This window comes from Mesoplodon mirus, assembly GCF_964341445.2.
Source record: "Mesoplodon mirus genome assembly, chromosome: 18".
In the NCBI taxonomy this organism is placed as follows: domain Eukaryota; kingdom Metazoa; phylum Chordata; class Mammalia; order Artiodactyla; family Ziphiidae; genus Mesoplodon; species Mesoplodon mirus.
The window spans coordinates 55,763,371-55,788,254 of NC_138994.1; the positions used below are offsets into that span (position 1 = coordinate 55,763,371).

Here is a 24,884-nt window from a genome sequence, read left to right on the forward strand (position 1 = left end):
GTTTGACCTTCCATATGCAAAACTAGTACACATATGTTCAGGAGTCTAGCTCTTGCCGTTAGGCGTTACATGCTTTTCTCCCATGTGATTCTACCCATTTTCACATCAGCTATATTTACTAATTTATTTTATTTCAGGTTTTCTTTTTTTACACACACTTTTTATTCAGAGAGGGAGACATGAAACTACTTGGACTGTGCTTCGACGATTTGGTTATGATGACGATCTGGATTTGACACCTGAATATTTATTTCCCTTGTATGTACCTTTGGTTTCTAATTGATTTCACTTGCCAGTATTTTGAAGTTTTATTTAGCACATTGGTAGGTAGGCTCTGAGCTACTCAGGAATAATTTATAGATTTATAGAGCCGTTTATAGCAGGGTTTCTCAAACTTGGCACTCTTGACATTTTGGATTAGATAATTCATTATTGTAGAGCCTGTTCTACGAGTTATAGGATGTTTATTAGCACATCCTTAGATGCCGGTAGCACCTCTTCCCCCAGTCGTGACAGCCAAAAATGTCCCCTCAGGAGTGAAATCATCCCCAGTTGAGAGCCACTGATTTATAGCATGGCTCAAACTCTTCCTCTTCTTCTCATGAAGAGTACAAGTATCTTTTTTTATTCATTTTATTGAGGAAGGAGATAAAAGATGCTAGATGAACTTGTTTTTAGAGTCAAGGGATCAGAAATATATTGGTTAGCATTTTTCTTTTCTTTAGTCCTTCTCCTCCCTAAGTTTTATAGCCTGTTCCCAGCTCAGGATAAAATAAGTATTTTTCCTAAATGACCAGTCTCTTTGTGGTTGTTTTTCTTTAGATAATGATATGTTTAAGTTCTGTATGTTTAATGATGAACCCAGCATCACCCTGAAATAGGAGACTGCCTTGCTATAGGGTGCCTCTCCCATACCCAAGAGAAGTAGGCTTTTCAGGGAAGTGACTTCCCAAGATCTGGCCTTTGAGCCTTTTGCCTTTCTTCTTCGCTTTTTCAGTAGCACATTATCTTCATGTTCTCCTTTTTAATCTTAACATAGCACTGCTAGCTGTCCATGTAAGGGTTCAGAAAAACCTTGTTGTTGTTTTTCCTTCCCCATCATTAGGGAAGCAAAATTTCTAGTTGGATTCCTGGTCCATTAATCAGTTCTAAGTTAAAACTTCCCTTGTCAGAGTTATTAAATCTTGGCTCAAGTAATTTCCCAGGTTTTTCAATAAATATATATTGAACGAATGTATTTGTCCCAGGACTTTTTTATCAAGTTTTCTTTTCTGTGCCATTTATGTGGGTAGATAAATTCTACGGGAGGTTGCTTATTGCTTTCTAAAGTATGACAGTAAGGAAACTCCATCTTTTGTGGCTTTGTGACTTACACTAAGATCTCTTTTAATTTCTTTCTGCACTCTACCTCTAACTGTCTGTAAAGTAGCCCCTTCAGAGCCACCACTTGAGTCTTCTTATTAAACTCTCTGCCTCTGTCCTTCACACTGCTGCTAGATTAATAGATATACAACATGGAGTTTGCCATGTCACTTTCCCTTCAAGACAGGATAAAGCCTAAGCTTCTTAACCTGGTGTAGGAGGTCATTCATGATCTGCTCACTCCGGCTCACTCCCTGCCTTCATTCTAGAAGTAAATACTAAACTATTTCTGGTCCACCAATCAGATATTGCTTCCCACTCCAGGCTTTTGCCCATGGTGTTTTTACTCTCTTCCTCCCTCTCCCCCAACCTAATTCATGTCTGTTATCCTTCAAGTCTCAATACAGGTGACAGTGTCTCTCAGCAGTGCTGACACCTTCCCATCCCCAGGCCAAGGTGTTCCCTTTTCCAAGGGTTCCCCTAGCATCTGTAGTTTACCCATACTCAACAGTTGCCTCATTCTGTTGAGATAGTGAGGTTATCTACTTGTGGTCTGTCTCCAGCTTGAATGTGGTTCCTTAGAGGTAGGAAGCCTGTCTTGTTTTTATGTCCCCAGTACCTCCGTGCATTTGATAAATGTTTATTGACTCGAATTTAGGGTGTGTCAAAGGTCAAATCAGGCAGAAATAACATCTCTTCACATCATTTTCAACTCATTACAATGTTGTCATTGTTTAAAGCTCATAATTTTGACTTACAATTGGTTTGTAGGAAGAACAACCCATTACAGTTTAATCAGTATTGTCTGTAAATTTTTTAATACAACCTGCCCTTCAGATAGTTAAGAAAACTGTCACCTTGGAATGAGCACTATTATGACTCTTTGAGAATTGCCATACCACTGCGGTGACTTTCCCTGGGCAAGTCTAAATGGCTACAGAAAACATGTTCTGTAAATGCTGTCATCCTACAAAAAGACTTGTTGCAATTTCATGTTCATTTCTCCAATTAAATTTTAATATTTGGTGAATGACTTATTTTACTTTTTTTTTCATCAACAGGCTAAAAATACCTCCTGATTGCACTACTGAATTAAATCATCACGCATATTTGTTTCTCCAGAGTACTTTTGACAAGCATGATTTGGTAAGCTTTTAGCTGCAGCTTTCCATGATATATGATAAAATATTTTCCTGTGAATGATGTAACTCTGTTCCCTGAGCTATTGGGTATTCCTGTCACATAGCCAAAAATTACCAAACTTTCTTAAACTAGCAAAGATACTTTCTCATATTATTTACTTTATTATTTTCTCAAGATGAAAAAGTCTAGTTTCTGATAGACCCTTGCATAGGTTTCCTTATATATGTGTAAGGAGTTTTCTTGATAAAATGTAAAATTTCTTTTCATTTGTTAGTTTTTAGAAACATAGCTTTTACTTGATTAGGGGGCTCTTGCATTTGGGAATTATCCTCTTAGATATCTAAATGTTATGTTACTTCCTTGTGTATCTTCAGGATAGAGACTGTGCTTTGTCACCTGATGAGCTTAAAGACTTGTTTAAAGTTTTCCCTTACATACCTTGGGGGCCAGATGTGAATAATACAGTTTGTACGAATGAAAAAGGCTGGATAACCTACCAGGGATTCCTTTCCCAGTGGACGTGAGTATAGAGCTCACTTCTTTCCTCTATAGAGTTAACAGCTAGTTTGAAATTATGGTGCATTACATTCATCATTTTGTATATTTGTCAGATCTTGTGAAGTGCTTCAATGATAGCTGCCTGTGAGCAGGATTTATAGTGCTGCTGCTACCTCTAAGATAAACTATAGATGTTCTGTAAATTTATCAGGAAGGGGTGTGTTTGCTTTTGGATGAGGTACAGGGAAACAGTAATAAGTCATATAAAAATGAAAGTAAGTTTTAATACTTAAAATTTTTTTTATTGGAATATAGTTGATTTACAGTGTGTTTTAATACTTTTGATTAAGGGAATTGGAAGCATCATTGTTATTGTACAAATCTTGTATTTTCAGAATATGGGGAGAGCATAATTTACTTGACACTGAATTCTTAATTTGAGGGGTTTTTTGTTGTTGTTGTTGTTGTTTGTTTTCAGTGAATTCTTAGACTTAGTGAGGGTGTCTGCAGTCTTGTTGACCTATTGTCTAGGGTGCTAAAAAAATTCTCTGGTTGTGCATAATGACATAATTACTTTAGCCTTGGCGAGAGTAACTTTCTCAACACCAGGATCTGTTCTTTTTTCAAATCATAAGAAAGGCTAACTATTTTCAAGTGCCTTTCAGCCTTTCAGTTATTTTTTGCACCTTTTGCAAACCTTTTCAGATTTACTTACCATTAAGTCCTTAACTAGCCAGTATTTGCAGTACAATATGTAACTTGGGAAGCACATAATATAAAATATCCCTGCTCTAGATCTTACCAGCTGCTCACTGCTCATCTGTGTGGCCTTGCTCTCTCCCGGCAGGTGGAATAGATACAGGAGCCCCCTCCACCCTCCATCTTGCATTCTCCTTCCTTTCGTCTCTGCCCTAAGAATGTCACTGTAGGAAAAGCCATGGTTGGGCACATGGGAAATTAAAGCAGTCTGACAAAAATTATCTGGGTCTGGTGGTAAAATTATTTGAGCTGTTGTAATTTTTTTTTAATAAATATTCATTTAGGAACTTTTCACATTTTAAACTCTTCCCTTTCCTAGGCTCACGACCTATTTAGATGTGCAGCGGTGCCTGGAGTATTTGGGTTATCTAGGCTATTCAATATTGACTGAGCAAGAGTCTCAAGCTTCAGCCATCACAGGTAAGTATCTGAATGCTATTTAATTAGAAAAAAATTTTTTTTAGGATTCCAGTTTCATATGTAAAAAGAGTGAAAATAAATGCATCTTCATTAGTCTTCCATGTCTATACTTTGTTTGCCCTTGATTTAGTAATCACTTTTGAGGTAAGTTGCTTGATTTTATTGTTATCAAAAAGGAAAGAGTAGAGGTTTTACCTCTAGTCTCCCCCTGAGGGTACTTCATTGATGAAAATCAGGGAGGGCTATGGGCATGAAAAGTATTTACCAGTCTATCTTATATTTTAATTTTCTTTAAACATTAAAAACAATGCCTATTAACACATGATCCTGATATTCAACTGATTGTACATATCTCAGTTTTATAACCTTTTTCCACATTAAAAAATCTTTCACATATCTTGTAATGGTTAACCAGGCATTCTTGCCAGGCAATGTGCTCCACTTAAAGAAAATCCATAGATATAATATGAAATAACAAATTAGGGAACTGATCATTTCAAGAAGTTCTTATATCCTAATTTGTGGGGAAAAATGCCATATCTTACAGGAAGCCCCATTACAAGAAGACAGCCTTTGTGAAATTGACAGAGCAAGTACCCTTCAAAGTACTTAACCAGTTAGACAGTATTTAATGCAGCACCAAAGACTAAGGAACTAATTAGCCAGCATGAGGTTCTTTCACTCAACAAAATATTGTGACCATATTTCTATTATCAATAAGTATACTTTTATATATCTTTAATATTAGATAAAGTATCATCATATGGATATTCTATAACTTAACTACCCCATAATTATTATCTGTTTTTTATCACTTTCAGGTTTTTTTGCTATAAATAGTGCCTCTTGGTGAGCTTTCTTGTAGTTGAATCTTTGGGTATAGTTTAAGGAGGTCTCTCTCTTTTTTTTTTTTTTTTTTTTTTTTGTGGTACGCAGGCCTCTCACTGTTGTGGCCTCTCCCATTGTGGAGCACAGGCTCCGGACGCGCAGGCTCAGCGGCCATGGCTCACGGGCCCAGCCGGTCCGCGGCATGTGGGATCTTCCCAGACCGGGGCACGAACCCATGTCCCCTGCATCGGCAGGCGGACTCCCAACCACTGCACCACCAGGGAAGCCCTAAGGAGGTCTCTTTACCTCAAGAAGAGATGCCTTGTTGCTCTGATGATACAACATTGTTTTCAGGGCTGCCTCTTTTACAGATTTACCTTGGAAAGGCCAGTTAACCCTAGCGTGCATATCCTCTTTCCATTTATAGACCCAAGAGAGTGCGGTTTTGAGATAGCATCTTTTAGTTTATAATTTGTTATGACAATAATTTATAACAGAAAAAAAGATGGGATATAGTATTGGCTGTATTCATTGTAATTTTCGTTCATTTTTGGGATATCATTTTGTTATGTAAACATACTACTTATTTTATGATGAAATAAATATCATTTGGTTACTAGACGTTTACAGCCGACTTTCAGAAATGCATCTTTTTCACCAAGTGGGGCCCTTCTGTATTATATTTTGTACTTTATTTCACATACAGCTTGACTAGTGTACAGTATGTTTATTGATTGAACACTTTGTGAAAATGATAAATAGCAATACCCTATTTTGCAGAATGTGAAATGAAGGCTCAGTGAGTCTAAGCGGTACATAATTAGCTTTTTTTTTCTTTTTAGTAACAAGAGATAAAAAGATAGACCTTCAGAAAAAACAGACTCAAAGAAATGTGTTCAGATGTAATGTAATTGGGATGAAAAACTGTGGGAAAAGTGGAGTTCTTCAGGCTCTTCTTGGAAGAAACTTAATGGTGAGAGTTCTCAAGAAATAGAACTATACTCAACAGATTTTTATAGTCACTGAGTTTACATAATTTTTTCATAACCATTTACCTTTTTAGATGATTAGTAGAACTGAGTGACCTATGTATAATAGTAAGGTACAACTAAAGTGTAACAATAATCTCATTGAACTAGCTTTATCTTTGCTTCATTGATGTTAGCTATCATTTGTCTTTTTTTTTTAACCAGCTTTTAGATGGGGGTTAAATAAATACACATATGAAAGCATCAGGCACAGTGCTTGTCATGAAGTAAATGTACAGTGAATATTTTGAACCGAATACTGATACCTAATTCTGACTACTGCCTTGAGTAAGGAGATTGACATATTTCTAGATGAAATAGCAGGCCAAATTATAGTGTAATGAGAATTGCCAGCAGGTGGCTCTGGAATACACTTTCAGTGATATAGTTTACTTCCTTTTCAGCTACTGCTTTCCCTTTATGCAGAACAAATGCATCTTTTATTTTAGACCTTAAGAACTAAGAAACAACATCAATATCCCCTTTGTATTGATAAATAATACATAGTGTAGGGAAGAATGTCCTTTTTTTGGTAACACACCATACATGCAGAGCGCATGTGTTGATGAAAACTAGTTCCTGTAATTTCTTACTATAAATACTGAGATGTTTTTGGTTGTTTTCAGAGGCAAAAGAAAATTCGTGATGACCATAAATCATACTATGCGATTAACACTGTTTATGTATATGGACAAGAGAAATACTTGTTGGTAAGAAATTTTCTGGCATATAAAAATTATTAATTATTGGGTACATTTTAAATGACTCTTTGAAAACATAATTGGATTTAATTTAATGGCTTTTGTGTGATTTATTTATTTATTTTTTTTTAATTTATTTTTTTTAAATTTTTTGCCTTATAACAAATTTAATCAGTTATACATATACATATGTTTCCATATCCCCTCCCTTTTGCGTCTCCCTCCCACCCTCCCTATCCCACCCCTCCAGGCGGTCACAAAGCACCGAACTGATCTCCCTGTGCTATGCGGCTGCTTCCCACTAGCTATCTACCTTACGTTTGGTAGTGTATATATGTCCATGCCGCTCTTTCACTTTGTCACAGCTTACCCTTCCCCCTCCCCATATCCTCAAGTCCATTCTCTAGTAGGTCTGTGTCTTTATTCCTGTCTTACCCCTATGTTCTTCATGACATTTTTTTTTTCTTAAATTCCATATATATGTGTTAGCCTACAGTATTTGTCTTTCTCTTTCTGACTTACTTCACTCTGTATGACAGACTCTAGATCTATCCACCTCATTACAAATAGCTCAATTTCATTTCTTTTTATGGCTGAGTAATATTCCATTGTATATATGTGCCACATCTTCTTTATCCATTCATCCGATGATGGACACTTAGGTTGTTTCCATCTCCGGGCTATTGTAAATAGGGCTGCTATGAACCTTTTGGTACATGTCTCTTTTTGAATTATGGTTTTCTCAGGGTATATGCCCAGTAGTGGGATTGCTGGGTCATATGGTAGTTCTATTTGTAGTTTTTTAAGGAACCTCCATACCGTTCTCCATAGCGGCTGTACCAATTCACATTCCCACCAGCAGTGCAAGAGTGTTCCCTTTTTTCCACACCCTCTCCAGCATTTATTGTTTCTAGATTTTTTGATGATGGCCATTCTGACTGGTGTGAGATGATATCTCATTGTAGTTTTGATTTGCATTTCTCTAATGAGTAAAGATGTTGAGCAGCCTTTCATGTGTTTGTTGGCAGTCTGTATATCTTCTGTGGAGAAATGTCTATTTAGGTCTTCTGCCCATTTTTGGATTGGGTTGTTTGTTTTTTTGTTATTCAGCTGCATGAGCTGCTTATAAATTTTGGAGATTAATCCTTTGTCAGTTGCTTCATTTGCAAATATTTTCTCCCATTCTGAGGGTTGTCTTTTGGTCTTGTTTATGGTTTCCTTTGCTGTGCAAAAGCTTTGAAGTTTCATTAGGTCCCATGTGTTTATTTTTGTCTTTATTTCCATTTCTCTAGGAGGTGGGTCAAAAAGGATCTTGCTGTGATTTATGTCATAGAGTGTTCTGCCTATGTTTTCCTCTAAGAGTTTGATAGTGTCTGGCCTTACATTTAGGTCTTTAATCCATTTTGAGCTTATTTTTGTGTATGGTGTTAGGGAGTGATCTAATCTCATACTTTTACATGTCCCTGTCCAGTTTTCCCAGCACCACTTATTGAAGAGACTGTCCTTTCTCCACTGTACATTCCTGCCTCCTTTATCAAAGATAAGGTGACCATATGTCCGTGGGTTTATCTCTGGGCTTTCTATCCTGTTCCATTGATCTATCTTTCTGTTTTTGTGCCAGTACCATACTGTCTTGATTACTGTAGCTTTGTAGTATAGTCTGAAGTCAGGGAGCCTGATTCCTCCAGCTCCATTTTTCGTTCTCAAGATTGCTTTGGCTATTCGGGGTCTTTTGTGTTTCCATACAAATTGTGCAATTTTTTGTTCTAGTTCTGTGAAAAATGCCAGTGGTAGTTTGATAGGGATTGCATTGAATCTGTAGATTGCTTTGGGTAGTAGAGTCATTTTCACAATGTTGATTCTTCCAATGCAAGAACATGGTACATCTCTCCATCTATTTGTATCATCTTTAATTTCTTTCATCAGTGTCTTATAATTTTCTGCATACAGGTCTTTTGTCTCCTTAGGTAGGTTTATTCCTAGATATTTTATTCTTTTTGTTGCAATGGTAAATGGGAGTGTTTCCTTGATTTCACTTTCAGATTTTTCATCATTAGTATATAGGAATGCCAGAGATTTCTTTGCATTAATTTTGTATCCTGCAACTTGACCAAATTCATTGATTAACTCTAGTAGTTTTCTGGTAGCATCTTTAGGATTCTCTATGTATAGTATCATGTCATCTGCAAACAGTGACAGCTTTACTTCTTCTTGATTTATTTTTTTACCTGGTTTATTCATTAGAATTAATTTTAATTCCCTTGATCCATGTGGTGATTACATGGGTGTAGATATAAGTAAAAATTCATCTATCTGTGTGCTTAACTGTATGTTATACCACCGTAAGAAAGTAAAAAAAAAAAAATTAAATCCTCTTTGCTCTTTCTTCCACTTTTATTTTTAAAAATTATGTCCTCTATTGATTAGAAATTAGTTTGAAGACCTTTGTGCAGGTGTGGGGTAGTTTAATCTGTAATCTGAATCAGGCTGTATCTGTTTAGCAGGGAGGAGTGTATTTAACAAGTGTGGTAGCCTAAAGAATGATTGAAAGAATGGTATGACTGAAAAGATAATATGAAATAGTAGAAAGAGGTTTTATGTTCTTTTTGGATCCAGTCTGATTTTGGTTTGAATGCTGGTCCATCACTGATCAGCTGTGTGACCTCAGGCAAATTGCTTATTCTCTCCGAGCCTGAGTTTCTTATTAAGTTAACTAATATGAGAAGCTCCTGACAAATAATAGGTACTAAAGAAAGTTCATTCCCTTTTTTTTTTCTTTTTGGAAATAGTTTATTCTGCTAGACAGATAATCACATTGAATTTTATGCATATTTTGCTCTTTATGATAAAAGTTCTTTGTCGGTTTCTTGTTAAACCTGTTTATCTCTCATTCTTCTCCTAAGTATAATTCTGTATATTGGGTACTCAGTAAATCTTGCTGATTGTTAACTTTCCAGTTTTATTGTTACAGCCATTCATTGCAAATTGATGTCTTTCATGTCTCTGAATATCCATGCTCTAATAGTGTTTTATTTGGAATATATTGAGTCACCTCTGACTTTACACTTCCCCTTTCTTCTCCTCAGCAAAGAAGCACTATCTTATATAGCTCAATACTGAATTTTACACTTGTTGGATCATTATCATATCACAGATGGGATTTTTTTTAGAGATTTTATAATAAACATTGAAAAAGAGTAGGCAGTGAAATAGAACAAAATAACCTTAATGTACCGTCCTTTTCTTTGTGGTTTTTTTGTTTGTTTGTTTGGGTTTTTTTGCTTTGTGTTTTTGATTGGTGGGGAGGAAAGGTGGTGTGGTAGAAAGAAAAAAGACTTGGGAATCATATCTGAGTTCAATTTTTGGTCTGATGACTAGTTAGTTGTGCTATCTTTGGCAGTTGACCTAATCTCTTTAGCCTGTTTTCTTATCTATAGTATGTAGAGAATGCATGTAAAGGGCCTGCCTAGCACACTTTAGTCACTCACTAAATGTTAGTTTCTTTTTTTTTTTTTTTAATTTTATTTATTTATTTATTTATTTATTTATGGCTGTGTTGGGTCTTCATTTCTGTGCAAGGGCTTTCTCCAGTTGCAGCGAGCAGGGGCCACTCCTCATCACGGTGCGCGGGCCTCTCACCGTTGCAGCCTCTCTTGCTGCGGAGCACAAGCTCCAGATGCGCAGGCTCAGTAGTTGTGGCTCACGGGCCCAGCTGCTCCACGGCATGTGGGATCTTCCCAGACCAGGGCTCGAACCCGTGTCCCCCGCATTGGCAGGCAGATTCTCAACCACTGCGCCACCAGGGAAGCCTAAATGTTAGTTTCTGTAGGACCTTAATCACCATTTTTCATCTTCAAAAATCAGAAGCTACTTATTTATCTATATGTCTTACTTCCAAAAATAGTCTGAAAATTTATGCTTAACTAGTATTTTTAAATTAGGAAGTCAAGTTAAGCAAATAATAAAATATCATGACTTTAATTTTACATCAGTGTTATGATACTTACGTTTCTGTCTTTTTCTTTTTACAAGTTGCATGATATCTCAGAATCGGAATTTCTGACTGAGGCTGAGATCCTTTGTGATGTTGTGTGCCTGGTATATGATGTCAGTAACCCTAAATCCTTTGAATACTGTGCCAGGATTTTTAAGGTTTGTTGCTCTTTTGGTCTAAAACCAAGTTTAACTTTATAAGGAGTTTAATGGAATTGTAATGTGTTTTCTAACCAGGGGAATGCAAGAAAATTATTTGTGGAGCTTTTCAAAAATACATGCATTTGTGTCCTATCCCAAAAGGTTCTGGTTTCATTCTGAGGTGGTAGAGTCGCAGACATCTGTATTTTTAAAAGTGCTTTTTTCCACATGTGACTCTGATGTGCGTTCCTGGTTAAGAACCTCTGCATTAATGGAAGGTCTTAGGAATGCACATGGATTATATGTTACCCATTATACCAAGAATAATAATAGAGCAAGGGGATAAACCAGAGGCTTGAAAAGTTATCAGTTACTTTGAGATTATCAACAAGATTCAATAAGAGTAAAAAAACTGTATGTATGAAGGAATTTACTCTAGCATTGTTTTTAATAGCAAAAACCTGGAAATAATCCAGATGGCTAACAATAGGAAGATAGTTTACCAAACTGAGACAAAATGATCCTATGAAATTTATGTAGCCATTAAAAATAATGGTTTTGAATTCTGAAAACATGGAAAATTCAGTATTATATTTTTATTTTTAATTTTTTTTTATTATTGTTTTTTGCGGTACGCGGGCCTCTCACTGTTGTGGCCTCTCCCGTTGTGGAGCACAGGCTCTGGACGCGCAGGCTCAGCGGCCCAGCCGCTCCGCGGCATGTGGGATCTTCCCGGACCGGGGCATGAACCCATGTCCCCTGCATTGGCAGGTGGACTCTCAACCACTGCGCCACCAGGGAAGCCCTCAGTATTATATTTTTAAATGGTTATGTCCAGCATGACTACAACTATGTGAACATATATATATGCATGTGCTTAAGGACTAGAGGTAATATCAAAAAATGAAAATAGTGTGCTTTAGGAGAGAGAATTTAGGTAGATTTCTTTTTATTTCAAAGTATTGTTTCTTTTTGAAAAAAAATTTCTTTTTTCAAATTGTGGTGAATTTGAAGAATTGTTACAGGTTTATATTGTTACCAGCATTAGAAAAGTGGCCCGGGTCTTATTATGCTACTGACCTAGACAACTGCCAGTCTTTGCCTCTTAGTTTACTTTCTCCCTGAAACTGTTGGTGCTTTGCCTATCTAGATAAAATTTTTAGTGCCCATTTAATTAAATTTAGTAATTTTTGAACTTGTCATCAGATTTTGCTTTCACTTTTTATTCTGTAGCAACATTTTATGGACAGCAGAATACCTTGCTTAATCGTAGCTGCAAAGTCAGACCTGCATGAAGTCAAACAAGAATATAGCATTTCACCTACTGATTTCTGCAGGAAACACAAAATGCCTCCACCACAAGCCTTCACTTGCAATACTGCTGATGCACCCAGTAAAGATATCTTCGTTAAATTGACAACAATGGCCATGTACCCGTAAGTACTTGCTCTGCCATGATTTTTGTTTTGCATGGTTTGTGGTAACATTGCATGCCTTTATTAACCATGAGGGTGGAATCTCTGTCACATAGAAGTTGTTCAGCAACAGAAAGAGACTTTGTAATGAGAAGGGACAAGTTTGAGTAAATGCAGGTTTGGTTTGGGTACCAGAAGAAAATTATGTCAATGGTGCTTCTGATAACATTTGACTATATTTGAGCAGGCTGTAACTATCTTAATAGGATAGTACAATAAAACTCAGCCTCTCACCCATCATTAAAAAGATAGTCTTACTGCAATAAAATGGAATTGACATCATGCTAATAAGGCATTTCCATATGAACAAAAAGTTAACTTTTATATTTTTTCTGCTGATTAATTGACCTTGAGTATGTGAAGGATTCTAAAATCTTTTATGAATTTATGTTTAAATTATAGGTATGTTTGAGTTCAGGATATAAAGTCTTTTTTTAGTGCTATAAAAAGTTGTAATTGGGATTCCTTCTATATAAATGTTTTATGTTAAGTGTTATGAGCCACAAATTTTATGTACATTTATTGTATATCTCTACATGCATATGCACAAGCACATAACTGTGGTCATCTTCATAGTTTACTAACTGCCTTAAAATTGCATGGTTCTTAATGGCATTCTCCTCAAGTACGGTGTTTGTATAAATTCTGTTTTGTGACAAGATAGTTTTTCAGGCAGTGCGTTTCTCAGGACTTTACAGTTTATTCTATTTATTATTATGTTATTCTCTAAATTATTTTTCTTCTTATGAAAAGTACAGTATAACATAGAGTAATACTCAAAAATTGCTATAAGCTAAGGTTTTTCAAAAGGTTGTTAATTTGTACGGATTTTTCAAATCAGTTAACTTTATTGCTGTTCCATTAACTAGTACTTTAAAAAAATGCAGCAAACCCTTGAAATTCTGTTTGTATTGGAAGAGAATTCATTCCTTCCTATTACTGTTAGATAAGCAAAACCTTACTTTTTATGTTTACCTTTGCTTTAAAACTTTCGTGTATGTTATCTACAGAGAGGATCATTACAGAGACAGACTCTCCCGAGACATGGGCAACACTGATAGAATAGAGAATTTGAGAAAAATCTGGGTCTTTCTAAAAACTGCTTTGTAAGTTACTTTTTCTTTATGGCTTCTATGGCATTTTGTTGACATTTTCTTATAGATGACCACATCTTTTTCTCCATAATTCACATTTAGTAATTATCCAGAAACGCACTGCTTGGTCAGGCTTACTGCCTAGCTGTATACTATGGTGTCTTTTTTTTTTTTTACTATGTAAATGCACTGTCTTAATCTTGTAAATAACTGCAACTGTGTTTTTAGATCTGCATCTTTAAAATTTTACTGCAATATGTGTGAGTGTGTGTGTGTGTATATGATAAATGTACATACATGGACACTTGTTTTTATGATTAATCTGAAACTACTTCTCATGAAGCATCTCCCTGTTGCTAAGCATACTTTGCATCCCTCCTTTTTGGTGGGTGGAGCCTGTATATGTTGAAGAGTCAGATTCAACTTATAAAATAACAGATGGATTCCAGTATGACAGCTGGCAGTGACTTAGTAGCAGTGATATGTTCATCACCACAAGTCACATTTTAAAAATGGAATGTCTTGAGCCTGTAAGAGTCTTCTAAAAAATTAATTCTTGTTTTTCTTCATGTTGGGAATTAGGCATTATTGGGATGCTGCTAATCTCCACAACCATGCCACCGTGTGCTGTGGTCTCATCAGATCTCACAAGCTAAGCCAAGTCAGATTGGGCCAGTCCATTGACTGAGAAGCCTCTAAAAAATGTTCAGGTGTTACAGGAAGTGATGTAATTGATTCTTCCGGTGGCGCTCTTCTGAGTGGGTTCTGCGCCAGTACCTCTCCAGGGGTGGTGTGATGGCCTTGTATGTCTGAGTGGCTCCGACCACTGAGCAGTCATGGGAGACCCCCTACTTTGGTTGTTAGAGTGGAGGTGAAATGGGCTGCCCCACGTGCCTGTACCAACTAGTGCAACTCACTCAACCAGAAAGGAGTCAGAAAGCCTCCTAAATTTCATATCTAATATCAATTGGATCCATTGTTGATCTTTACACCCTTACCCAGAGTTTCATATTATCATACTTAGCTGGTGTGTTTTGGTAGCAGACGAAATTAACCCTATATTTTGGGTTCAAGTAGAAATTTATGAAGCACTTTGATTTCCTTTGGGAGCCATGGTGCTTGATGAATTAAAGGCGATGTTGTTCATATCTCCTCAGGGTTGAACATACTCGTCTTTTGACTCTTTTGTGTATTTGTCACTCTTCTCCTTCCTGGTTTTCAGGCATGTGTATATACTGAGGGAGGAGGAGGGGATGGTTATTTAAATGCTAGCAAGCTCTGACCTTTTGGTGGGTGCTGTGGCTTACTCAGTTTTTCTTTTATTAATTTAGATGAGGGTGCCATCTATTGCTGTGCATATTTATTCCACTAAAACCCTTGTACTAATAATTCTATCCCCCCTCCAAAAAAGCAAAAGTGTTAGCTAATTTTCCTTAGATTTTCTATAGGGAGGGAGGAGGGAGCTGTTGCTGTTCATTATATTTTTGGTAAATGTGGAATTCTGCACAACTTTAGCATGCCCCACACTGTCCTTTTCCTTAGTGTTGCTTATGCCTAAATCTTTTTTTTTTTTAAGTTGGCACACTCTGACTTGTGCCATATTTGTAAGTAAGAACTCAACTCCTGTCCTTCTGTGTGTTTTCGCAGCCATGCCCGGTTACGCTGTATGTGCACCTGCAACAGGTGTACATTTTGCATCTGTCAGAACTTCCTCAACTCAGACTTGCTGCAATCTGTAAAGAACAAAATCTTCACTGCAGTTCTTAACAGGTTCTTAACTTTCTTTACTGGGTACCAGGCATTCTGTTAAAATACAAAAGAAAAAAGTGGTTAACTATTTATTATACAAATACTACAAAGACAACAAGCTGACTGATGCCCAACTAATTTCCACTAAAATTCTCACTATGGTGACAATGTTTAGTTCTGGAATCATCCTTAATGTTTAAAAATTAATAGATATATTTAGGGGACTATAAAGTAAGATTTTAGCTTTTTTTTATTAAGGAAGTTAAAGTATTTTTTATATTAGGGGATAATATATGTAGGGAGATTAAAAATCTTTTTGCTGAGAGTTGTAGAAATAGATTAGGTCTTTAGTAAGGAAGAGACACATTGATTCCAAATGGTATACTGTACTCAGCTTGCATTCAAATAGTACAGCTTATTAAAACCATACTTATATGAGCAGTATCTTGGGTTTGAAAAATTTCTCTATTGAAATTATTTATAGTTATAATTTACTTTTACTTTTAAGTACCTGGAATGTTTTTTTGAAATGAAGATAATAACCAACTTTAAGGATTCAAAGGAATATGGAAAAGAAAAAGATCTATAGTACTAGTTCTTGAGGTCTTTACAATTGAACCCGAAACATAAAGTATGCCTAGAAAGTAATATGCTTTTAAAAAGGAAAGAGAAACAACAACAAAAAAATAGGTTGTATACATTCCCTCAGAGCAATAAACTTGGAAGGTTATGTTCTTTTTCTGGTCATGCCACCTTTCTTTGTTCAAATCAATTTTACATTTTGTGCACATTTAAGAGCCTATGTAATATTGTATCTAATGTCAAATTTTTATGTGTCTATGAATGAATTACGTTTTTGAAATCATTCAGATGTCATTGGGAGCAGGGCTTGATGAAGACAGATGATCAAGCTAAACAGATTTTGGTTAGACATGGATCTTATGTGGGTTACTGTTGGACTCTTACTGAGGGCTAGGCTCCGACTGTACCAAACGAGTAGGGTAGTTTGTGTCCACCAGCAGTGTAGACATGGCTACTAAACAGTGAGGCTGTATCTTACGTGAGTCGGAAACGGACTCCGAAGACATTCGAAAAGGGTTCAGTGATGCTTTGAGCACTAGAAGCTCTGGAGTAAGCGTGCAGCCATCCTAGGCGACTGCTTTGAAGGGATCGCCGTGCTCATTGGGTGGTGAAGCTCTGCCTCTGTCCTTTGAATGGCATCTTACAAAGAGTAACACAGACAGATCTGCTCATGACAGCTGTCTGAGAAAGTGCAAGCCTAGTTCAAACCAAACAGCATTCAGGAGCTCCGGTGTTGGAAATGGCGAAGTTGGAAGAGATTCTAGAATTCATCTGGCCTAACCTCCCATTAGATTGCCTTCCTGCGAGCCTTCCTGAGAGAGTACTGTTTATCTGCTGATGGCTTTCCTCATTGGAGAGGGTTTTTGCTTTTGCCTATTCTTTTTTTTTTTTTGGACTAAAATTATTTCCCTATAACTTTCTCTCCTTTAGTTTTAGTTCTGCCCTTTAGAACAACCTACGACTATTCTACTCCCTCTTCAACATAGCCTTCAGACATTTGAAGACGGCCATCATGTCTCCCCTAATTTTCTCTTCTCCAGGTAGAACATCCCCATTTCTTTCAGCCTTTTCTTAAATTAGACGGTTTAGTGACTTCATCATTCCCGGTTTTCCTCATCTGAAAGGCCCTTAGTTGTTCAGAGTACCTCTTAAAAAGTGCCACTGAGAATGGAGAACGGTGCTCCCGGTGTGATCTGACTAGTCCATAACGGTGGGCGGTCATATTCCACAGTTAGGACAGCACCTGTCTACTGCATGAATTAACTTTTTAGCAGCCCCAGCCCACTGTTGATGCATATTAATCTTGGGGTTGAAATCAGATTTTTTCACACAAAGTGCTATTAAGGCAGTGTCCCCTCCTCTCTGTGTATTTGACAGTTTTAGTTGGCTCTTTGTATCTAAATGCGGATACATAGATATCTCTATTGAGTGTCATATTCTGCTTTTTGATCCATTGTTCTAGCTCAATCATTTCAAGCATTATTTCTGTCATTTGTCCCATTATATATATTTCTCGGCATTGTGTTATTTGCAAATTTGGTAGCTGTGTCTTCTTTATCTTTCAAGTTATTAAAAAATAATGTTGAATACCCAGAGATTAGAGAGCAAGATTGCTCAAGCAAGCAAGCCCTTTAGTGCTCCACTAGAGAACTCTTTTCCCAGTGACACAGATTCAGAATTCTTGGGGAAAGATTATTCTGTCAATTAAAAATATTTTATTATCCAGCCCATGTTGTATCTTACTGTCTTATAAGAGATTTCCTGGAGGGCTCTTTTGAAATCAATATAATTTCTACCACATTCCTCTGATCCACCAATGTATTAATTTTATCTAAATAGAAAGTGACATCTATTTGGTGTCTTATTCTTGGTGAACTCACCTTGGATCCTAGTAATTGCTGATCGCAAACCATCAGTTTTATTCTAGAAGCTCTTGATCGTCCATAATTGCAGATTGATTCGTTGTCTGCATCTTTAGTGCCAATTTGAATTTTAGGTTGGTTTAGTCAGCTTCCCAATGAAATAGGTTGGGTGTGCATTAACGGATGAGATTGCTCATCATAAATTACTCTGTACAGTGATCCTCGAAGAGGAATGAGTACATTGTGTCATATCTAATTATAAACTAGTAATAATTTAATCGTAATGTCAGCATACATCACTGATGTCTGGTAATCAAGAAGGGAAAGAGTGAAAAAGATGAGGAGGAAAACCAGCATACTTTTCAAGGAACTCCTTCCTCTTCCCTGGTAGTATTTCAATAAATTATTTTATAGAAGTCCAGTGGAAATTTAGGAGCTCCATGTTGAAGTTTCTTCTAATTCACAAAAGGATTATAGATGAGGTAGGTGAGGATGGAGGCCAAAAACTTAAGTACCTACAGGGTCTGGATGGATAATGTTAATGAATGAAGGTGGCCAAGGAGAAGAAATAAGAGAGGCGGGAGCTGCGACAGGTCCTGTCTCTAAGAGGCAGCCACCACTCAGCTCTGGCTGTTGGTTATTGTCCAAGCGTGGTGTTGCCAGGACTTCTGATTCTCTGAGACACTAGAAGTCAGGATTTTTTAGGTAAAATTCCCTGATATTTAAGTAAAGGCAATTAAATTTAAAAAATCTGAAGTACCAATCAGAACAAAGAAAGCATGTTTACAGGCCACCAGTTTGCAACTTCAGTCTTAAGACATAGCCTAAAGTTGTGAAAATGCAGGCCAGAAAAAGGTACACCTGAGGAAGGAAAATGTCTCTTTCAAACACCTCCAATACAGTTTTACTCCTTTCTCTTTAATAACTTGAAAAAGTAATGGGGTTGGTGGGGTGAGAATGGAACCACTTTCCCTACTGTGTCTTGGGTTTTGGCAACCTTTTGGTGGTTGGTCACCACTGGTTTGCTGGGCTAGGTATATCTTAATGTTACATAAACAGAAAAAGGATTCACTAATTGAGTAAAAGTCATGTAAGAATTTTTCAGTGTAATTCAATAGGGACGATTCTCACTCAACAGTAAGTCTTAAGTCTTTTCGTTTTAGAAATCTGCTGTGCCTAGCATTTGATTTGGAAGTATAAATGAGCAGTTTAAAATTTTTTATTTAACCAAAAAGTTTTGTTAAATGTCTGCAAAGAAATTAATAGACAAATATTGGTACATACATGTTGGTCTCAAATTAGTACATTGTTTTAGTGTGCTTGTAAAAATTTTGATCACCAAAATAGAAACTACTTCCAGAGATAATACATGTTTGGCGCCACGTTCTCCCTTTATGTCATCCTCCTACCACTTTGATTTATTCATCCAAATACTTAAGTACCTGCTTTAGATAGGATCCTGCTGTGAGCTGGGGCAAAATATCAAGATGAAGAAGATACAGACCTGTATTTAAATACCTTTCTAAATATTGTGTTAAATTTTTTTTTAACTTTTGGTTATATTTTCAGTGACCTTAGTGCCTTATGCTAGCAAAGGAAGTGCTATGCCTTATGCTAGCAAAGGAAGTGCTATAACCTGATCATGAGAGGATCTATGCCAAATTAGTTAATTTATACTTACGCAATTTCAAGTTCCAACATTTCTGAAATTGTCCATTTTTCCCCATCTGTCTTTGACCAGAAAAGATTGTCTTTATTTTTTTAGCTTATTTACTGACACTATGTATTTTAAGTAGAAAGTAGTAATAAATTTTTTTTTCTTTCCAGTTTAATTGAATGTATATTCAACATGTGAGAGAAGTGTTTAACTACATATCTGACATGTGACTTTGTTCTTTGGTAATTATGGTCTCAGCTTTAGATCTGGATAGGTTTATGTTTTTCTTTGGAATAATTTATGAATAGCTGGAATTATTTGAATTTAAATACATTTGGAAGATTATTAACCTGTGGCCAGATGATTTTAGTCTCTGGCAATGCTTTCATTTCAAATAGTGAAAATCATGTTATTGGAGAAAAATACCTTTTGATTATATTTTAATTATAAATACCTCTTAAATCTGAAGGTGTTAAAATGATTATGTAGGAGTGGGCTTGATTGTTGGTTTGAACTACCCAGGATTTTAGTTTATTAAATATTTATTATTCTGACTTTAGAACACTCCTGGTTTGCATGAGGATGTCACTATACTGTAGTGTGTGTGCACTTTAATTTGTCCCTTCCTTTAGGTGTTCATTTTCATTTGTTTGCCTGTGCCACTTAGTCATTTTTTAACTCCTCTTGATCCGTTTCCCAGCTGTGTTTCAGTGTATAATCCTCCCATTTTCCTAACCTATAATTTAATCAAATTGTTTATTTTATGATTTATTATTTTGGTGTGGTTTTCTCTGATGCATATCTTGGTTTTAGTATTTCTTTCACCACATTTTTTACGGCATTAGCCATATAGGTTATTTGTTCATGTTACTTCTTAAGTTTGGTAACAGCATCTTACTTTAGCAACAATATGTGTAGTTCACACTGAGTATTTACCGAGACGCAAAGGTATGATGGACAGTCATCATACCCATTGTATTTTTTATCCTGTTTATTAATGTATTTTTAAAAATCGGATATATGTGACATTTATTTTAATCTGTTCTTTAATGACTCATTTCATTTGCCCGTATTACTTTAATAATCACCTAAGTTCCTCCTTCACGTTGTTTGAAATCATGTTACTTACTATAGGAGCCCTGTTTTTGAAGAAAGGACTTTACTGTTGTCATGCTAAAATAAACTGTCTTTTCACAGGATTGCTTTATGAAGAGGATAGTTTCCTAGAAATCTTAATGCTATAGAGATTCTGTTGGGAATGTAAGAGTTCTCAGGATATTATGTTACAGTAAAATATTGTATTTTAAGGAAGTGCATCCTGTGTTTTAATTTCATATGAAACTTCTGTGTTCATATGAAAGGTCCTTACAAGGCTTTTCTTTGAATTTGGATACATATACATAGTCATACGTTTAAAATTATATGAGAGCTTGTGTTATAGATTCTCTTCAAGTAAGCTGCTGCTGCTTATAAATGAAAAATTTTTTGCCGTTTGGTTAGTATATTAAAGGACCCAACAGGATGGAGTTTGCCTATTCTGACCTTTAAGTATCGGTAGTTAACATGTAGAAGACATTATGTGTTTCCCATGTATCTACAATCATCCATGAATTTTTATTCTTCTAATGCTTGGTGAAGCATTTCTTGACATTGATGCACACCTATGTCCTTTTCCTAAGTATGTTACTGTTTAGGCATGCTCAGTTAACAGCTTTCGTATGATTTGTGTTATAGTTCATCTTTGTTGGACACTATGTTTTTATTTCTTAACCTATTTCGAGAAATAGCTTATTAAAATGTTTCATGCCTACTAGTTCAATTAGGAGAATTGTCATTGTTAAAATTATCATTAGCAGTAATGACATTATTATTGGAGGTAAATATGAAAAAATACTTCACCAGGTGGTAGAAACATAAAGCAGGGAGAGGATAACATTCCCTTTATTATTGGTTAAATACACTGAACCAATAAAGATTTTAGTTCATGTTCTTATATTTACCATAAATTGTAGAGTTAATCAAAGCATCTTGTATGCCTTCTTTAAGGCATTCTGTGCAAAGGTACATAGGAACTTTGGTCCGTTGTTATATGCCTGTGTGACCTTAACACAAACAGTTTTTAATTTGCATCCTTACTGCCTGAATTTTGAAACATTATCTTCTCTCTGCCTTGTTAAGTAGCAGCCTTAGTAATACCCAGGTCCAAACCTGTTGGTTTGCTCCCACACTTGTGTCAAAAAGTGCTTGTCATCTAATCGACATCTGGGCCCTCAGCACTTCTAAGACAGAAAGCCAGCATCCAGTCCACAGGAATTTTCTACCTAAGAACTCGAAAGCTGTGACAAGCTTCACACGATTTTTTAAGGTTATATTTTAGCATTTAGTTGTTATTTCTTATGTTCTAAAAAGAGATACTGCTGAACCTAAATTATTTTATTCCGCGTAGAGTAGGGAAATGTGTGATTCTGATATATCAGTAGATTGGAAAAAAAGAACCTTTTTGTACACACACACATACACACACACACATTTTTGACCCTGTAATATTCATTTTGGGGTAGTCTATCTTAAGGAAACTATTTTAAATATAGTGAAAAATCTTAATGTAGAAAGGTATTCATCACTTTAGTTACAGTCACCTGTAAATGGTGGTAGCCACCAATAGGAATATAAAGCAGCTATTTAAAATGATGTCTCTAGGGCTTCCCTGGTGGCGCAGTGGTTGGGAGTCCGCCTGGCGATGCAGGGGACGCGGGTTCGTGTCCCGGTCTGGGAAGATCCCACGTGCTGTGGAGCGACTGGGCCCGTGAGCCATGGCCACTGAGCCTGCGCGTCCGGAGCCTGTGCTCCGCAATGGGAGAGGCCACGGCAGTGAGAGGCCCGCGTACCGCAAAAAAAAAAAAAAAAAAAAAAAGTCTCTATAATTTATGTAAAAGTGCCTATATAATATTTTTAAAAGATATAAAAGTATATAAATTATACACATTGTGTTTGTAGCTATGTTAGAAATACATAGAAAAAGTTTAAAAGGAAATACTCCAAATTTTAATTAGTTGCCTCAGGTGATGCTAGGTGATTTTGTTCCTTCCTACTTTTATTTTCCTCATATAGTGTGCTTGTATTACTTTTTTTAAAATAAATAAATTTATTTATTTATTTATGGCTGCGTTGCGTCTTCATTGCTGCACGCAGGCTATCTCTGGTTGCGGCAAGCAGGGGCTACTCTTCCTTGCAGTGCACAGGCTTCTCATTGCAGTGGCTTCTTATTGTTGCAGAGCACGGGCTCTAGGCAGGCGGGCTTCAGTAGTTGTGGCACTCAGGCTCAGTAGTTGTGGCTTATGGGCTTAGTTGCTCCGCGGCATGTGGGATCTTCCCAGACCAGGGCTCAAACCTGTGTCCCTGCATTGGCAAGTGGAATTTTAACCTCTGTGCCACCAGGGAACTCCTTGCATTACTTTCTTAATAGTCAAGAAAAACTTAAGAAAAAATATGCAGTAAGATATTATAATTTATTCCGAGATGTTTTATATGAGTCATTTGGAAAGAATTAAACTTCTGAATTGTGGAAGCATTCCTTTTGCTTGAGTTTATAGGCATGAACTAGGAAGCAGCCTTATGAAACTGTTACTGTGCTTCTGCTTGAGATCTGAAATGACAAACATGGCTCAGTTCTTAATACTTACAAATAAGATTGCACTGTTCTCCATTCAGGTGTTGTCAGTTAGGTAGGCACTGCAAATGTGCCATCTGTTATAAATGTGTTCTCTTTTGTAACTAGAGCCTGATGATGTAGCTTTTAAATGCATATGGTAAAGGCATAGAAGAATTCTCTAAGTAGCTTTCTGTCTAAAAGTAGTTTTCCATGTCTAAAAGTATGTTAAACAACTACTATAACATCGATGGAGTCATTGAAATATATTTTATGAGTCAATGGTTACCTTGAGTTTTAAACTAGCTGTATATTGAACATGTATCTGTATTGTTTTTCATCTATAAATATGAACCACTGTTTTGCCTATTGAAGACTATACTATAGCTTAGGGAAAGTAATAATTACTGTCTTGAAATGCAAAAGAAAACTAAGCAATAAAGTCAGTTAGAATATATTATTTCATGAATGGTAATACTTTCTCAAAATTCAACAAAGGGAGCTAAGCTGTGTTAACAGTTTCCATATGTGAAGAATATTGATGAGAAATCATTTTGACTGATTTTAATGTCATTATAGCTAATATTAATCCTAACCCCCTTTTCCCCTAAATTAAAAAATAAGTGTAAAAATATTCTCCATTAGGGCTTCCCTGGTGGCTCAGTGGTTGAGAGTCCGCCTGCCGATGCAGGGGACACGGGTTCGTGCCCCGGTCCGGGAAGATCCCACATGTCGCGGAGCGGCTGGGCCTGTGAGCCATGGCCGCTGAGCCTGCGCGTGGAGAGGCCACAACAGTGAGAGGCCCGCGTACCGCAAAAAAGAAAAAAAAAATTCTCCATTAGTGAAGATGCATGAAAATCACAGACCAAATCTGAAGCAAAACTCTAATGCACTTTTAGCCTGTGTTCTCACTTTAAGTTCTGTACATCTCTGCTGACTTGGAGTTGTAAACTTTGAAACTCTCATCATAGGGCCATGACAGCCTCTGAGTTTGGGATGTTTTACTCAATTTTTTTTTTTTTTTTACAGATGTATGTTTGTAGGTTTTAGTAGTCAGAAACTAGAAGCATTTCTAAACTTCACGACTAATAGTTGTTAGCTTCATTTTGAGTAAGTACTTATAGTCACCGCATATTGTTAGGTACTGCTTGTAGTATTGGTTTCAAGGGCTTCTCTTAGTGTTTCAGATATTCCAAGACCAGCCTCTGGGGGATACATAGAGAACATATATAACAGCCTTAGGTTTCCTGCCTGGTATGTGAGTGTTTTAAAAGAGTATATATAGATAGATTTTTTTTAAGTTTGGCAATTTTCTATAGAATAACTTTATTTTAAATATAGAAAGCATGAGATGCATCATGTAGGGTGGCAACTCAGTTTATGTGTGGGATGTTTAATTGAGAGATATTACTTTCAGTCCCCTTCTTTTGTGAGCTGTGCTGTGAACTGCAAACTGTGTGCATGTGTATAAAAGGTTAAGAGCCTGGGTAGCTGCGTGGGGTGCCGTGCTGTTAGCAGACGACGAAGGCAGTATTATTCACCAGGTGCATGCCATCAGCTCTGTAGAAGATTCCATCTTCGTGGAGTCATCTCATGGTCCACTTTTTCTTGAAGCCAGGTAACATTTCCCACAACCCGTGGGTTGGCTTTGTTGGAGTTTTTCCAAGTGGAAAAACTAAACACCCTAAGTATTTTGTTCCCTAACTGTTTTTTTAAAAAGTGAAACATTACCTGTGGGAAGAACTAACTTGCAAGGTGGCATGAACCTGTGTTATCACTTGGCTTTGTAAACTAATAATTATTTAAGGAGTGACTTTATTTTTTTTAATAGAAACTGGGTAAGATAAGACGTTGGAGTGCTTTGTGTTGTTTTACCGTAGTGATAAGCGTGGAGCACTTTGCTTGTGTTGTCAACTTGTTTCTTAGGGATGTACAGATGGCAT

The 24,884-nt window shown here is 36.5% G+C and overlaps 1 protein-coding gene across 12 annotated transcripts in view; it reads left to right on the plus strand.

The window, feature by feature from the left end:
- Positions 1-24,884, plus strand: part of RHOT1 (ras homolog family member T1) — a 62,477-nt gene that overhangs the window by 35,392 nt on the left and 2,201 nt on the right. For 4 of the 12 annotated variants that reach the window (XM_082603399.1, XM_082603406.1, XM_082603395.1 and 1 more), the window contains exons 11-20: positions 138-258; positions 2,424-2,508; positions 2,880-3,025; positions 4,082-4,182; positions 5,853-5,983; positions 6,665-6,748; positions 10,772-10,891; positions 12,107-12,309; positions 13,359-13,454; positions 15,090-15,212. In XM_082603399.1, the coding sequence (XP_082459525.1) occupies positions 138-258; positions 2,424-2,508; positions 2,880-3,025; positions 4,082-4,182; positions 5,853-5,983; positions 6,665-6,748; positions 10,772-10,891; positions 12,107-12,309; positions 13,359-13,454; positions 15,090-15,212 (1,210 nt within the window). Of the gene's footprint in view, positions 1-137; positions 259-2,423; positions 2,509-2,879; positions 3,026-4,081; positions 4,183-5,852; positions 5,984-6,664; positions 6,749-10,771; positions 10,892-12,106; positions 12,310-13,358; positions 13,455-15,089; positions 15,213-24,415; positions 24,560-24,884 lie in introns of all 12 variants that reach the window. The other 8 variants (XM_082603403.1, XM_082603402.1, XM_082603401.1 and 5 more) reach the window with 5 other exon arrangements.